At 33.4% G+C, this 18,438-nt stretch overlaps 2 protein-coding genes across 2 annotated transcripts; one reads left to right on the top strand and one right to left on the bottom strand.

The window, feature by feature from the left end:
* The first annotated feature begins 2,217 nt into the window (after positions 1 to 2,217).
* LOC108208418 (transcription repressor OFP13) lies at positions 2,218 to 3,263 on the top strand. The gene has a single exon (XM_017378951.2). It carries the CDS (start codon positions 2,357 to 2,359, stop codon positions 3,122 to 3,124), a length of 768 nt encoding a protein of 255 aa, XP_017234440.1. The 5' UTR covers positions 2,218 to 2,356; the 3' UTR covers positions 3,125 to 3,263.
* Positions 3,264 to 3,756: 493 nt separating this feature from the next.
* On the bottom strand, positions 3,757 to 15,201 carry LOC108209579 (exocyst complex component EXO70A1). The gene is made up of 12 exons (XM_017380563.2): positions 14,724 to 15,201; positions 13,064 to 13,159; positions 11,789 to 11,994; positions 10,213 to 10,455; positions 9,429 to 9,567; positions 8,969 to 9,181; positions 8,277 to 8,482; positions 6,831 to 7,031; positions 6,636 to 6,735; positions 5,106 to 5,218; positions 4,659 to 4,805; positions 3,757 to 4,180 (listed from the first exon to the last, which is right to left on the bottom strand). The coding sequence occupies exons 1-12, from the start codon at positions 14,913 to 14,915 to the stop codon at positions 4,063 to 4,065; spliced, it is 1,974 nt and encodes a 657-aa protein (XP_017236052.1). The 5' UTR covers positions 14,916 to 15,201; the 3' UTR covers positions 3,757 to 4,062.
* Positions 15,202 to 18,438: the final 3,237 nt, after the last annotated feature.

Raw genomic sequence — 18,438 nt, 5'->3', positions numbered from 1 at the left:
ATTATTTATTTATTTATTTATTTTGGAATATTTTTGGATGATTTATTTAGGAATTAGTGTTATAAAAAAGGGGATCTGACTTGATCGATAAAGACACGGATCAAAGATTAATTAAAGATTAATTAAATTGTTGATCGGAGATTAATAAGATGATTAAATGAATAATCGAATGTTTAATTAGTTCGATGAGTTATGGAACAGAAATTAATCGTGATTAACCACCAATTTTTAGAGGAAAAGATAAAATGGGGTTTTTTTCCCCTGAATTTTCAATGATAATATCTCTTTGATAGATGAAATATATTTCATTTGCAGAGCTATACAAGAAATTAGCTAGCAAAGCATCTGTAACTTCGGTTTTTTTTTTTTTTGAAAATTGTAACTTCGGGGTTTTGTGTCCATCCTTTCTGGTTTCTCTCGATCTTGGGTTTTTGGGTCGATATGGATCGTGTACAGTCCATTTTACTTTGTGGTTATGAAATGCCCGGTCCGTTGGGCTTTGGTTGAGATGGATTGAGTTTGTCAGTTCTTTCCCACGAGGTAATGAACCTTGAAATATTTTCTCTGCCGCCTCTTTGAAGCTCCCTTAGACTAAATAATTTCTCGACTATCTTGAACTCAATGGACCGTAAATACGTGATTATTGACAATATCCTATAATCGATTTTTCCGCTGAAATAAAAATTTGTAGTATCATTAATTTTTTGGCTTTACATTAATAATTTATATTTATTGTCTTTCGACAGAAAAGGAATCCCATAACACGTAGCATCAACTGTTTGTCAAGCATTTGATTCTATAAATATTTTCCGCTCATCAAACTCCCCGGCCCCAATCTCGATCGAGATGCATAAGTGAAGGAGCGAGTAATAGTGTATAAGAAGATACACTATCATACAAACAAATATTTTCCATCAATGATAAATTTTATGCCTGACTTCTCATTTATCACATATTGATAATGGAGCTAATCGGCAGGTTCTTAAAAAAATCCTAAACATTTCATTTTGACCTTCCAATCTACAAGACTAACTGAATTGCTAATAAAATGCTTATACACTTTGCATGTTCTGGTTTAATTTCTCACAAAGGACAGAAACAGAATACAAGTGTGTAGTCATTTTACTATAACCCCATAAGCCATGATCACTAATCATGCCGATTAGCGAATAAATTACAAACCAGACAAGGCATCTCTAATCTCTCTAACTTAGCTAGCTTCAACTATAAACAAGTCATAGATGATGAGCTCTGCAGAGCAGACAAAGCAGTTGATAGAGACCTAGAGTTCCATTATTTTGTCTCTTTGGAGATTCATCGGCACCAAAGACAAAGATCTCAGAGATTCTCATTTTTATCTGACTAAACAAAATGATTAAGAGTGCACATTTTTCTAATTGTAAATTAGAGAGAGGTGCTCAATTAATTTATTAATGGAAACTCTTGAGAAACTACTTGAGATTTCGTTGTCCCCGCATACTCCTATTTTAATTTTATGACAAGTTCTATATTGCATTCAATTTTTATTGTACGTGCTCCAACGGTTATTTTATTACATCAAATCACATGATATCTGTCATATTTAAACTATCAATTCTTTATGTATCTTGGGTGTACATTGAGACAAAATTAAGGTTCTACGGGAGGGGTACTTGTAAAGTATAACGAGATATTAAATTTTAAGATTTTAGAAAAGGCTAAAAATTTGGTCTTGTTTAACTATATTTTAGTGACAATTATATTAAGTTTCATTATGATAGAAATCGGATGTCCTCAGCTGAATTGTCGATTCAAGATTTATAGAGGATTTATCAAAAAACTTTATAACATTGTAAGTACCTTGTATATATCAATTTATTTTTGAATAAAATGATAATAGCAGCTATCTAGCGCTTAAATCAACCCTTTTTATTTTATTAAACCGACCCTGCTTTCTATTCTTTTTCAATTTGATTCTTGATTTTATTTCTTTGTCTTTCTATCAAATCAAAAGGTGATGAACATATGTATAATCTGGTAGGGGACAGAAGCATAATACTCTAACCTACCATCATTAATAAATATCATACATAACATTATGCAACTTTAATTTCACAAAAGTAAATGCCATGTTGATTTCTTGTGAGTTGTACATTTAATAAAAAATTCAATCTTCAAACCTCCAATTAAATAGAGTCATGAGAGGCCCTACTCCTCTCACTTCCTTTCCACCTTCCTCCACCTAAATGCCTCTCATGTGTCTTGTGTCCTATATATTACTCTCTTATCACACACTCTTTTACATTCAAACTAACACACAAATAAACATTCTTCTGTCACTTGGAAAACTTGTTTTGTTTGTTTGATCATATCAAGAATGGGAAAGAAGATAGTGAAGTTTCCTTCTATGTTTAAGAAGAGATCATCAAGTGATCAGTGGCAATGGCCGTCCTCTGGAAAGCATAATGTGAATTATGAGAATGGGGATGAGTTGATGTTCAAGACGGTTAATTCGGTTTTCTTGGAGCCCTGCATTGGTGATCAGACGTCGGGAGATAAGCCGTCTTATGGATGGTTTACGAATGCTGAGTACTCTCCAAGCCTTTCGGATACTAGTGAGCAGGTTGAGGATGAGGATGATCAGGAGATGGAAGATGAGCTGGAGGAGATCATCCGTGGGGTGCGATCAGACAGGCTGTTTTTCGAGCCCTGCAATTCGTTGTTAGGCTCATCAACAACAACAACAACCACGACAACAGGAACTGCAGCAACTAGTGACACTAGAGGTGCTAGTGATGATGTTTGTTACAATGATGTGGAGGAGTTGCCGTTCAAGGAAAGTATAGTCTTGGCTATGGAATCAGAAGATCCGTATGAAGATTTCAAGGGATCAATGCTGGAGATGGTGGAGAGTCATGGATTGAAAGATTGGGAATGTTTGGAGGAGTTGCTGGAATGGTACTTGAAAATGAATGGTAAAATGAACCACGGGGTGATTGTACAAGCTTTTGTTGATTTGCTGGTGGGACTTGCTTCTGATGACTCTACTTCATTTTCTTCGGCTGCTTCTTCTTTCTCTGCTTCCTCCTCTTCTCCTTTGTCCACAGTTAGCAGGAGAGAGCTTTGTAACCATGATCACATGTAAAAATGCTAGTTTCTTCATCAATGTAGATAATATTTCCTGTCCAAGAAAAATGTATATAATATTTGGGCAGTCCCCAATCCCCCTTTCTTTCATTGCTATTGTCAGTAGCTGAATTGGTATGTACATACAAAATATTATATTTGAGTCCTACTTAATTGCCATTTATTTAAAAAGTTGTAATGCTAAAAAATACGGAGCAAATTTAAATACTTACCCATCAACTTACAAAGTCGCAACAATAAAGAAAAAAGCTATTTTTAAATACTTACCCATCGACCTACAAAAGTTGCAACAATAAAGATAAAATCTCATCATTGACGTGTATTTATTTTACTGAAAATTGAATCTATAAGGTTGTTTGTATACTATTATTCGAATCAGTTAATATTTGTATATTAATATATTTATCTGATATCAGAATTAACTAGAAATATACCTGTCTTAACAATTTTAAATGTGGGGAAATTCTGAGGACCTGCATCGAGGATTAAGAGTACATCACTAGTAATTCTATGTCGGACAATACAATATTTAGACCTTGTCCATTGACAAACCGAGACCAAGTGCCGAAAAAGTATATATTTGCAAAACACTGTGGAATGTGGATTAGTGAATAGCAACTGATGAGCAGATAGCAACCAAAGAAAATTAATAATGAAACAACAAGAGGGAAAAAGTAGTGACAATGTGTAAACGCAGACAGAGCCTAAACATGCTCTTGTTTTATTTTACATCTCAGAAACCAACAAATGCAGAATTAGATACACAAGTGCCCTATTCTTTTCATCACTAGCTACACTACAGCAAAGACATATACAGAACAGAAAATTTGTGAAGATGGAAAAGCTGGGAAATAGAGGCCAAACAAACTACCAGCTTTTTCTAAGAGTGCTTCCTTCATATTCCTCGAGTTCACATTGTTACCAATGTAGGAAAGTTTAACGCCTGGGTTCGTTCAAAGTTTTACCCTCGAAGAATTCTCCAAGCATTCGGTCAAGATCCTCGGGTGTGTATCTGATGTTCTTCTGAGGATTTTTCCCATTCTCTACAAGAGGCCTGTGACAAATTAATATGCCAGATTAAATACATTAAGCTTTAGTGAATTCAAATAATAAGATGTGCACACAAAAGAACTTGGTCATATTTGTTAATCTACCTGTCCTCTCACTTATGTAACATGCAATTTGTTACTTATAATGTGTTATTTTCTTTACGTTCATGTGGCCAAAAAATAACAATATATATGAAACCCTGGTTTATGATTAAGATGCACCTTCAAGATCCAAACACTTAAACAAGTCATGTAAAAGATTAACACAGACCTTCCAGCCTATTACTCAGGACAACAAAACATCAGCAGGTATTACTTTAGTAAAATTGTCCTATGGTTCTAATAAAATAATTTGGATTTTCAGCACAGAAGGTAAATTCTTATTTCTAGAGAAATAAGAAGGTAAAAGAAACATGTTACATTTATGGTCTTGGGTACCCCCTGAAAAAAGATGATTAAAAATTCACTTTTAAGAAAGTGTACCCAAAGCGTTTGATGAAAGATCTGTATGCCGGCAATAATACTTCCGCAACTGCAAGCCTCAAAGACTCTCGCAACTCTGTGTCAGGAACTGTCCACTGAGATTGTCTTTGATGAAGTTCCTCAAATTGTGCATTAAATGTTTTTAGCCTGTTAACAAAAAGATTGTTACTCAGCGAAGAATAACAGAATTTCACGTTTAAGCGGATACAATGCTAGGTATCAATAATATTAAACCAAACTAACAATTCAACTCAAAATGATGAAATCACAGGTATATCTGTCCTTTTAGGGTTGACTATTTGGCCATGAGATCCACCCCCACCCCTCCCAAAAAAAAAAAAAAAAAAAAACTTTGCCATTGTCCCACACACAAACCAATTTTGTATACAGAAGCATCTTATATTATGGAGACCAAAGATATTCAGAAAGGTATAGCCAAAATGTAACCTGTCTTTTACGAGTGCTCTCGAAACACCACTACTGTTTCCTCCATCTATGCTTACTGAATTACTACTACCGCCAGATGATGTTAGACCTTGAATTGAGAGGCACTGCAGGATCTACAAAGAGCATAAATTTAAATCAGAAAATGTTAGCAATTCCTGTATTCAGATAACCATAAGATATATGCATATGAACTTCAGATTTGGAGGTAATAAGAATCTGAAGTCTGAACATATCATTTCAGCTAAATTATTGTAAGAAATGAAGACGAAGCATAAAGTAAAAATGACTGCCTAATTTCAATTAATAATTGAGTTTCATGATGATGTCTAGTGTTTATTATTTGTCTTCTTTATTTCACAATTTTTTTATAAATACATGTGATGAACAACAACTGATATTTTCACAGATATTTATCACCAAAATGATTTTCCATGGCATACTGTCACATGTCTGGCACTTATATGGAACACAGGTGACAATGATAATGGATCGCCTGTTTAATTTCTTGTCCTACCTCAGGCACCCAATGTGTCGATACATGACATAGACTATTAAAGTGCAATTCGATATGACCTTCAATTTCTTTGAACACTGAAACTAAAAATAATTTAGGGACATCAGCCAACTTCAGGAGGACAGGTGATGTATATTAGTAAACCCAGTCAACTCCAACAGTCTCTATTATAGCTGGTTGTCCCATATGATGCCAAACATACCCAGTATCTGTCTCTCTCTAGTAGAACAGGCTCTTGAGATGGTAAGATGTACGCAGAATTCATTTCTACTTCTGGAGTAGAAAATTTGTTTCCATACGGAAATACCAGTTTAGATAGCATAACAATCACATAGCTGGTTGACCCATGTAAAAAGCCATATAGGTTTGACAAGTAATAGTAAAATACTCCCTCCGTCACAAAATTATTTTTTGTTTTGACTTTCTGCATGTACTTTAAAGTGTAAAGTTACTTCCGCATATTATTTTTCAATTTTCCTTTTCTGAATAAAAATATAACATTTAAAATATATTTTTTCAAAAAAGAAAATTGAAAGAATAAAATGTAAATGTAACTCTTTTCACTCCTTAAAGTACATGCAAAAAGTCAAAGCAGCTATTATTTTGGGACGGAGGGGAGTATTGAAATGTTTTTGACCAACAGAAAATATGTAAAAGATGCCCTGTTACTTCCTCTTCTGTTGCTTAATCTTTGTGACTTTGTGAACTGATTATTTAGTAGCCAGGGGAAGCAATTAGCAATATTACACAAAATGAGATGGCAGAAAAGAAATTCTGTTATGTGCCTATATTATCGCTAAAGTATGAGATTGGGTCAGTGAAGTTGCCATCATCTAAGACACCAAACATCTAATACTACAGTAGAGTCCAATATGAAGGCTTTATATCTGGTAAAAAGAACTAGAAGGAAACAAGTGAAGAACACAAGTCATCATGAAGTTTGTATAATTAAAAAATAAAAGAGATCCATAGCAGTCGGCAAATAAAAAAAAAAGGATCGATAGCACACTGCACACCTTAGCCCAAGCAACCCTTTTATACTGATTTGCATGTTGCTGCACAATTCTCCGGTGTCTCTGAACCCAATCGTCTCCCAGCAAATCCTTTGCTTCAGATCTACACACACACAAAAAAAAGGTAGGCATCCTTTCATATAACTCCTAAATTTTAACAGTAACAAAGTATCTGGCTCTTTTCTCTGTAGAACAAACCTCCGGACAGATCTAACCATGTAATGAATGTTATTCATTAGAAACAAATGTGTGAGAGACATGTCTTTATATTGCTTGGACTTTCCGTCTAAATTGGTTTGAAGAGCCTGCATTATTCGCATAGTTACCGACGCAAGTTGAGAATTGGAGTCGCTGCCATTTTCAAACTCTTGGAAAAGTTGCTTCAAAGTTGATTGATAGCTGAACATAAGCAGGTAAACACATGTTAACACCCAACCGACCCAAGTCATATATAAAAATAATATAGAAATAAGCTAGAAGTAACAAAATATTTTAGCATTATTATGTTTGCAAAATCAAGTATAATCTAGTTTCCTTATCACAGCAATAATATTGTGTAAGGAGATATTTTTATTATGAATCGATATGATAGTGGGTAATGCAGCTATAAAGGATCATTTTCCGTTGGTTAAGAGTCCACAGTCTGAAAAATTGTCTCCTTATAGATTACAACTTTCGCTGCTTCCCAAATATAGGTTTTATGTATAGGCATCGATTGTGGTATCATTTCATCAGGCTCGAGCTGAATTTTCATTCATTACGACTGAAGCTTAGAGATTTACTGTGGGTTCAAAAAGATGATAAGAATCAACTTCTCATACATCATTCACAGTGAGAGAAGACTAGCTGTTTAACTAAAAAGTGACAGTTCCCAATATCCAAGGTGAAGCTTAACCAAGTAGCATATCATATGACTTGGAAGATGCACAAGAACCTATCATACAGTAGAAGATACATGTTTATGCTCGAGCCAAGTCAATAGTATTAAGATTGGAGCAATTTGGCTTGCAATGACTAAGACCAGCAAAATGTAAGAAGACGCATGAAGACCAAATCAATTAGGATGTGTTTATGTTTTCTCTTAAGATAGTAAGCCAAAATCACTTTAAAAGCACCTTCACCGTGGCAATCCAAGGCATCGAAGCTAATGGCCGACAGATCTCCATAAATGTGATTACAAGTTTTCAAGTTTACCAATTAATTCCCATGCTTCCTTTTAATCCTTCTTTTTCCAGTTTCTTTTTTGCCTTATTTATTTGATTAGAATTCTGACTGCAGTTGTTATCGCAAGTCAAGGATAGGAATATGGACAATAAACATAACAAAACCAGGTAGAATTTCTACATGTTAAGTGAATGCAATATCTACACACCTATAGAGCAAACAATAATAATAACGCAAGTAGAGTACAGTTTTGGAGAATCAAGGAGAGCCCGTGGCGGGAAAACTGCTCCTAGTGTTACAGGAGGTCTATTGTTCAATTTTCTCCTCTCCCACTATGCTTAATGATAAATCAACACCAGTTTAGATTCTTTATGTAAACAGGTATAGTTACTAGATAGCAGTACAGCTAGATCATTATATAAACAACATCATAGATAGAAGGAACAGCAAAATTTGACAGACAGCGAAAATTTGACTTACTCAAAAAGAAACTTCACGTAGTTAATCACATAGCTTGTTAGTGGATGAACGGTACCATCTGCTACAGCAGTTTTTGTTGCATCCTTTTCGACTGCTTCTTCAAAATCACCAAAGGTCTCTTGTGCAGTCTGGGCGAGACGCTTTGTCAGACCCAGTGCAGATTCTCTAATTTCATTACAAGCTTTACCTATGAAAAGTGTCGCGATCTGCCAGAAATTTAGCTTCAGAGTTAGAAGTACATCAACCTTCAATAGCTAAACCTCAGGGATAATGCTAAAGCTGCCAGCTATTTGTAAACTAAACTAGGAGGACCACTGGAACACGGTAAAGTTCAACAGAAATATTTTAAAAATTACAGCACATGAAAGAATTAAGTAGGGTAGAAAAAAGAGAACTGGTCATGAAAAAATTCTTAACAGCAAAGGAGAAGTCCAATCACCAGCTAGCCATTAGTAGTCCGCCTCTTATCATTTAGAAAAATTTAAGAATGTTGGAGACTTAATAACCAAGTTTTAATATCGATGATAAACCTATGAATCTGTGACATAGAATATTGTCTCTGGATAATGGTATCTGAACACATCTTAAATTTCTTTGCAGCTGAGATGTATATATACAGTTTTTATACAAGATTTCAAATTACCAAGATAATTAAAGAAACATGTCTATTAGTTGTCTACAAGTAATCATACCTCTGAATGAAGTTCTCGCATTATTTCATACATGTCTAAGAGCACAAACAACTTCTCTGGTGATCTCTTGCTTTTTGCAATTGCATCTCCGAAACTCAGAAGCACTGCAACACTACCCGCAGTAACTTCAGCAAAACACTGATCCCTAAGAGAATCAACACCTTCAAACATTTGTTCACAGACTTTTCTTTCACCGGCAAACAGCAATTTAACCTGATAAATTGTGACAGAATGGTGAGTGATAAGTATTTTGTTATTCTGGCAAACATAACATGCAACTTACAGCTTTAACCTGATGAATTGTGACAGAATGGTGAGTGATAAGTATTTTGTTCTTCTAGCAAATATAACATGCAACTTACAGCAATACACAAGAAATGACTCCAGTTTCAAATTTAATATGCAATTTACAGCAATACGCAAGAAATGAATCCAGTTTCAAATTTAATATGCAACTTACAGCAATACGCATGAAATGAATCCAGTTTCCAATCTTGGCTTCCAAAACCTCCCATTGCATCTTCTGTACATCATCTTTGCTAAGTTTTTCAACTCCCAATTTGCGAAGGCTTTCCTCCAAGACTGAAGAACGAGCATCTCTAATGGAAAACAAAATTTTAAAACACTTGGAAACAAAGATGTTTAGAATGCATAGAATATTAAGGGATAATCAGAAAGAGAGACTATAAACATTCTATCTACTTTACACCTTCCTGTTTCTCATCGTTTTCATAAAAGTCTTATACTACAATGGTTACATAATTCAAATAGTACAATAACAAAAATAATGGTTGTAAAACTGAATTACAACAATATTGCTTTCTGCCTAGACTTCTCCAATATTGCCATGGCATCACCATCACCATTGAGGCAAGGTGATGCTATTCAAGTGCATTGACACCTATGCACTCAATTAAACTAGAAGGCACTCGACTAAGCACCTACAAGGGTAATATACTGCTTTTTAAATAAATGGGGTCATAATTGGACATCATAAGCTATTGATAACTCTAATCGAGGCCTCAAGCACTTCATGCTTGTAGAGCCAGTCCAAAAAGGTGAGTTAGACAGAAACTGAAAATCTGAAACCATAAGATGCCACACATACATTTCCAATCACCAAGAATTGCAGAGTAAGAGCATGCGAATCACTCTAAAAACAATCTACAAAGAATATTATTCTCAGACCGCACAAAAATTTTAACAAATTAAAGTGTTTAATTTTTTAAGAACCAAAAAATCACCTGTATATCTTCAGAACTTGCTGCTGGCGGCCAGCTTGAACCATTTGCTCAGCTAAATTGTGCAATAATGGAAGAACCCTTGGTGGTATAAGAGTTGGTGGTGTATATACAGCATCTTCTAAGCTACCGTTTTGCTGATCTGAGTGGTTTTTACCGCCAAGATCGCCATGGTGCCCAGGTGACCCAGACGGTCGCAGTGAATTAGGAAGGCACTCAAAAAGACGATCAGGTTCCACAGGTTTGCTGAAATGCAGAACGGAAAAAACAAATAGTTCAGCTTGCTTAAACATTTGAAACTGTAGATGACTAGGAATATGTAATGCAAGGGAATCATTTCAATCTGGTATATCAGGTTAAACAAAAACAATAAGTTAAGCATGCCAATTCCACAACGAAGAAACCAAAGCTTGTCCAGCAACATAAGGTGATTTGTTTGCCTGAACTGAAAGACATCGAAACAATATTTATAATGCTACATGAAAAACCAAAACTGAGGGGTAACTGGCTGTTTTACCGACGCTTCCAGCACAATCATGCCTTTGATGGTAAACAAATGGAGTCAGCATGATTTTATCCGAATCAAAGTCGCCATTTAACACACAAGTCTATAATTCTATGTCAAACCATTCCCTGTGTCTATATATGTTCATATACCCACATACATACACGAGCTCACACAGAAAAGTCAACTACATTCATGATTCATCTATCCATCTGAGCATAGCCCCCTGGCAGGACCCCTATCTCTAAGCACACATACAAATATATACATTTACCTAGTTGGCTGCCACAGAAAACTTCAGGCGAGGCTTAATTGAATTTCCATAATTACAATTACTTGAAAAAAGCATCTTTACGAAAATTCAGAAATAATATTTACCAGTTTTGTTTAATGTCCACAATTTCAAAAAAAGTTATTTAGAGTGCCACACTGCCACTTGGGAAGCGTCATTAGTCGGCGCATTTTTGTAAAAAAACACCAATTTAACAATTAAAATAATACTTGAAATTGTTTTAACTTAAACTAAATAGAGCATATCTCACATATTAGAAATATCAATAAAGAAGCATCAATCAATAATGTTTAACAATTTAAAAGTTTCGAAGTCATTTAGCTCAATCTCATGCCCTCAAATTCTCGCTGCACCTCTTCATCATCTTTATCTATTAGAGTTGAAAAAGAAGTTCCATCATTTGCATTTGAGGTGATTGTCAAAAAATGAAGATGGGGTTTCTTTTCTTTTCTGTTATTTTTAAAAGCTATGTGCCTCTTTTTTGTGCTTTTTAGCAATAAAGCGCTGAGCGCTTCACAAATGCTCTTTTGTCAATTTCAAAACCGCACTTAATCCAAACTTTTGAATCGCAAACCTTGCACCTACGCAAAGCGAAATTAATCGTGCCTTCAACAGTACTGAATATACTACACATACAAGTATATAAAACACTATTTAGTCAAGGAGCGGCGCAAATTTACTTGCCCTTAGCACCACTACATACAAAATTTGACCCTGGCAATTAAGTCAAACATAGTAAATAGGATAGCTAGGTTTTGCAAACTTAAAGAATTAAGACAGACCTGTATACTGACAAGAGCTGCTTGAACTCCTCTTCTAGCTTAGAAACTGCCTTCACAAGTAAGTTATTTGCATGATTTACCACTGCATCACTACTCTTAAAGCTTTTATTGTTGCTGAAAAATTTGATGTTGCCTCTAAGCTTTTCAATGGCATCAAGATAACTTTCAACATCTTCCCGTGGACCTTTAACTATCATTGCCTCTGCCTACAGATTGAGATGAAATATTATCTTTTAACGTGAAGCGTATGTACCACAAAGAAGGAAACATATAGTACCAGATTAACTTAAAATGGTCATTACTGACATATATGACATTGCAAATTTTATTATGTGAACAGGCACATGCATGTTGGATTACACATAATACATGTGTAAGTATAATTCATAAAGGTAAACACTCTACTAATACACTGCAGACAGAGATAGACATTACAACATATAATGCACTGGCTATCACATATGTAATTTGTCACTCCTTGTATCTATTTTCCCTTCCACAACATATAGGTTCCCTTAATCTTGACCCGATTGCGAACTATAAGTAATTCTGATTTTTCACTCCATGTTTCCATGTCCCATTTCCACATCATATGGGTTCCTTTAATCCCTTAATCTTAAGTAGGTTGCGAACTATAACACTATGTTCCTGACTTTCATTTTGAGAAGAAAGGGAAAAGAAATATGATTATTTATTTTTTCTCTTGTGTTCCCTACATTTCAAGAATAGAATGGAAAATAAAGTGAAGTGATGTATGAGTAAATTTGCCTCTAAATTTTTTCCCCCCAAAATGGGAAGACTGGGAGTGAGACATGTTATAGCAATAGATGTACTAATTATTTTACCTATCTTCACTTTCTTTTCTTCGATTAAAAAATCTCGGGAACATAAGAAAGAAAATAATACACAATATTTTGTCCTTTCTCTTCTCTTAACTTCAATTCTTCTTTTCCTTTTCTTCATAAAAGAAGGCAGGAACAGTGTAGTGATTCTGGAAAATATTCCACAATCAATGCTAACTGAAAATGCCACAGATACTACGCATTGCAAAAGTAACATCCACACATATTAATCCACATTATCACATGAATCGTATCAAATAATGGTGTGCCTTGCTCTTGCATAAAGTATTTCACTACTATAAGCCAAGTTAATTAGTTTTTCCCGAAGAATAGTGTTAAAATTGGAAGATTCAATAAGTGTAAACTTCAATGACCAATTAAGTTTAGTATTCCTATGGACAATTATGAAGCATTGCATAGTTTAGAAAGCAACCTGTCGAGAAATATCAAATTTAGCCAATATAACTTCTGCAGCCTTCAACGTTTTATCAATATTCTCGTGAGCTCTGCGTATGGCATGTGTTCTTATCTGCAAATTCCAGAATTGACAGTAAATGTTAAAGGCTGAAAGGTGGTATACAGACATATAACAAACAGTTATAGTATAACCAAGTTATCACAATAAAGAAATATGGATCAGGTGAACCAGATTGTTTCTAGTTGATCCTTCTCAGTATACTTGCAAGTCTATAACTACGAATTTTAGAAGAAAAAGGAACACGCTCAACACTTATTTGTTGTGTCAATTGTATGGTTTTGCTCAGTATAACAAGCACAAAGGCTCATATTCCAAATATGGCTTCCTCTGAAATCAAAATTAGCAATATGTAGCTATATGGCTTCCACATATAATACTAAATTAGGTTTCTCTTTGACTAATACTGACAAGAAATTATAATAAATCCTCCCTCTGTCCCAACCATTTCTTTACAGTTTCCTTTTCGAAATGTCCCATCCAATTCTTTACATTTCAAAACTTACCAAAAATAGTCAATTGGTCCCACCACTTTCTCACTTTTCCTCTCTTTTCACACTACTTTAACTCCACTATCTCCCTTTTATACATTAAAAATCAATGGGTCCCACCACTTCACCCACTTTTCTTTCTCTTTTCCACTACTTTCTACATATTTCTTAACCTTCGTGCCCAAACCAACCGTAAAGAATTGGCTGGGACGGAAGGAGTACCTGCCTATTAAGATTTGGTTTATAATCCTGATAACCGCTAAAAACATATTGAATCGGTTTTCGAACCGGAAACTAGAAATATTCAATTCTAAGATAGTGTCAAGTAGTGGATTAATTAATCTGAATACTAAACGGATTTCTATTTTTAGCATTTCTTGAGAGCTACAAGTCCTATTAGTTTACAGTTATTTTTTAAAAAAACAGTTAGAAGCACATAAACAAGCTTTAAGACATCATATAGACCATTTGTTTATCCTATTTCAACAAATGTAAGTTCCATAAACAACTGAACTATGTGATTTTTTTCCTAACTACGTCAACAAAAAAATGATATGAAAAGAATTGCATCTTATCTTTTAAAGCTAGCTTCACAATCTCATCTCTCAACCAAACCTACAAGTCTGACATACAGAACCCTAATATCAACCACTTTGAAATTAGGTCATTTCTGTTCCACCATTAATCAAACAACTAAATAACCTCTAAATTGACATAAATGTAGGCACAAAATTAAGTGAGAACCACAAAATCCTAAATTAAACAGCCGAGACCAATTTATCAATTGCTATTGACATAATATACAATCCAGTTAAGCCACCCAACAGTACACCATGAGGTTTTATAATAGCTGGCAACTTAATAATTCTCCTATAAAGAAGCGTGTAATCAAATAAAACTAATTCCGAATTGCAAACCAAACACTCGTAAAGATAACATACGATCTAATTAACCGCTACTCGCAGCATTTTCAGGTTTCAGGAGAGCCGGTAACTTGACAAGTCTGGTAAAAACATAAACGTGTTTAAACGAAACATTTTCAGGTTTTAGGAGAGCTCATAACTTAACAATTCTCATAAATACATAACCGAAAACAAAAACGCAAACAGATCAAACACCGAGCAGACCTGAGTCGGTCGCATCGCAGTTTCGAGAGCAGAAAGGCGGTGGTCAAATGAACCGAGCATCGACACCATATTATCCGTGGCTGATTGACTCTTCGACAGCGATTCTCTCATCATCGCCGCTTTCTCACTCAGCACATCGCTCGCCATTGCTTGATTTACACTTCCACTTTTAGCTCTGCTTTGAATCCCCATAGATCAACCAAAATAACAGCACGAATTGAAGATGATTGAGATGAAGATGAGAAAATTGTGTGTATAATACAGGTATTGTATGTATAGGTGTGTGCATAAGTTGTTTATGATTGTTGTTGTATGTACAGGCTGGATTTTAGGTGAAAATGGATTGCTCTCTCCAAATCCATTACAATGGTGTAGCACCAGTCAAGCGTGTGTTTTAAGTTGAGGTCAAACTTTTTTCACTTTCTTCTCCGCTTTCTTCTTATATCAACGGGGTTGTAATTTCTAGAGGTACAATACTACTACTTTGTTAGTCCGAAACGGATGTTTAGTAAAATATTTTTCGTGTATTCGATTAAAATTTTATTGTATTTAATTGTGATTGTTTAGAATTTATCAAAATTTGACATATTTAATTCGGATTTTAAATTATGTTATAAAATCTGGAATGTTCAATCAGGATTTTGAATTATACTTGAAAATCTTGGGTACGTAGTATTACTATTTAAATCTGATGGTATTCGAATGTTAGATTTTTTTTTATTTCAGAAAATGATGAATTTTTTGAGATTGTTCGGTGTATTTTAAGTTTTTTGAAATCCTGGAAAAATATATGATATAGTAAAGTATTGTGCTTGAATCATTAAGGATCCACTAAACTCTTTGACATATTATCAATATACCGCATAAAATCAAAATCACATATTATCCATAGATTAAAAACAATCCATTAAAATCTCACTTGAGTACACTCCCTAAATTACAGGATATTAATTTTATAGTAATGTTGATTTTTTATATAATATTAAAGATAGAGATTGATCGATTATGTTTTGTTAAAAAATAAATGAACTAAATCAGAAAATTTGCATCTTAATTTATATTCGCTAGATATTTACATATGTACGGTTGAATTTTAGATAAATATATAAATATTATGCATTTAAGATGCACTTGTAGAAAACTTAACTACTTGATATTTAGATTCTCTTTTATATATATATATATATATATATATATGTTATTCTATAAATTTAGTTTCAAAAAAATATACATCAAAGTAGTTTTAAAATTTTGATAAAAATTTTCAATTTATAAATATCGTTTGACCTCCTTTTACTCAAAAATATGACATCCGTTTATTTTTAATTTAATAATATGATTTGTAATTTTGTCGTTTCATATATAACTTCAATTCAGTTTTAGCAAAATCTAATTTAACTTATCGTACTTTTAAAAAGACAACTATATATTTTTAGAAATTTTTTTACATATCGATGTAAATAAATATTGATCAATGTCTCCAAACTATTAAATTAATAATATCAACGGTCATTCTAATGTGTGCCCAAGGGCACACAATAATCACGTACTTTCATGAAAAAGGCTTATTTTGATTGGTGGAATTGGTGTAAATGCACATTAACATTTATTACTCATCCACCAATCAAAAGCTAGTATTTTCATGAGAGTTAGTGACTATTGTGTGCCCATGGGCACACCATAGAAAATTCGTAATAGCAATACCAATATGAATTTAAATCCGGCTGGTGAAGGCTTCCAGACATTATTCAAGTTGTTCTTAAATTTTAAAATATTATTTACTAGTTGCATGTCATTTCCTTATTCGTTCGGTGTAAACATAATTACCTAGCTATCACTAATTTAATTTGATGATCTTAGTTTAATCTCTCAATAATAGTTGTTTATGCGAAAAACTGGTACTATGTAGTCATTCAATTTTAAATTTATCAGGATTGTTGTACAAGTATAATTCTAAATATTTTAACGATGTAACACGATTATATTCTCTATAGAATGATGTGATATGATAAAAATTTTAGTTTTAATTATCATACAACTTCACTAAATAGCATTGTTTTTTCTTACCGTGAACTCATACTTATTTTTTGTGTTATAACATCTAAACCAAGTTTTTGATTTTCTATCCGGGGGGTCTATTAGTAAAAAAAATCAGTAGTATACATATTTGTGTAATTGTTTGTGTAGCCTAGTTGGTGTATATTTGGTGTTTTTAACAACAAAACAAAACCTGTGTTCAACTAAATTATGATTCTGTGTCTGCCACTTTATAGATTTATATAATATTTACAAAAATATTGCATGAATCTATATAATAATTACCATAAAAAGAGTGATACTAAGTCAATATTTTATTAATTATGTGTTATTATAACAATCTGGAATGAATTCCAACTTCAAATTTTGATTTGGAGAAAATACAAGTGTGACATAAAAGTTTAGTTTGCAAGTGATTTGAGATGTTATTTATATATTCAAATGACAACAAACTCACTCACATGTTACCACGTACAATTCATTCTAAAACATAACCAAACCAAATGATTACTAATTTGAAAGCAACTTAAATATATATTATTTTTTAGCGTGACATATCTATGTGTTTTTGATCTTTCATTCTGCTCAAGATGCTGAACTTTTGTCTTGTATTCTCTCAATCATTGAACTTTTGTCTTGTATTCTCTCAATCATTGTTATAGTCTTTACAAGTATATGTGAATGTTCAATTCACACATGACTACTATTTTTTGAACTTACTCTTAAAAAAATCAATCAAGTATACTGTGAATTATATGATTTTCTTCACAAATTCTAATTCAGTGACAATACAGTCCTTCCCCACACAATTTGGTGTTAAGGCTTTGGTTGAGTATGCTGTTAAGTTTTTGACGAACTACTCAAATTTTGTAATTTACAGAGTCACAACTTATGTCAAACTTGTTATCATCGACTCCGCATATTTGTGAACTCAAATTTGCACCAGATTTGATGTTAATTCATTATTACACTATCACAGAGTCCATGCTTCCATTTCTTATAACTATACCATCAATCTTCAATATATATGGTACATTATGACATAACTTATGTGTTGTTTAAAGTACCGTGACTACATATTTCTGTATTTAATAACGAACCACTACAAATTTTTAATATTTGGACTTAGATAGTAACTATTGTTGTGATGGCATAACTACTAGTTACATGAAACATACTTAACCTTATAATATTTTTTGACGAGTCCTTTTAATACTAAATAACATTAGCTGAGCACGATCGGATAGCCCAGTGGTTAAGGGTTTATCCTCTGTCGTCCCAGGTCATGGGTTCGACTCTGGCTCACCCCGAGAATATCTTCGAACAGATACTCACTCTGTAAGGCTATAAGCCATATTAGTCAAAAAAAAAAAAAAAAAACATTAGCTATAACATATGTTGTATACATGATGATTATTCGTTGAGAAGTGGCTTCTAGAATTTACTAGTAACTTTTTAAATTTAGTGATGTTACATTTTTTTGTATAAATATTAAGCACTCTAGTTTCAAAATCCATCTATTTTGAATTATAAGTCGTATGATTTTTTGACACGTATTTCTAAGTATTTTTGACCACATTGTTAAAATTATCATTTCTGAATAGTTTTTAGTAAAAAGATATGATTGATATTTTATTTTTTAAAAAAGAAAATTTTAAAATTAATGATTTTAATTATG

The sequence above is a fragment of the Daucus carota genome, chromosome 2 (assembly GCF_001625215.2).
Source record: "Daucus carota subsp. sativus chromosome 2, DH1 v3.0, whole genome shotgun sequence".
Lineage (NCBI taxonomy): Eukaryota > Viridiplantae > Streptophyta > Magnoliopsida > Apiales > Apiaceae > Daucus > Daucus carota.
Note: the sequence above shows the minus strand (reverse complement) of the source record. Positions and strands in the feature narration are given on the sequence as shown.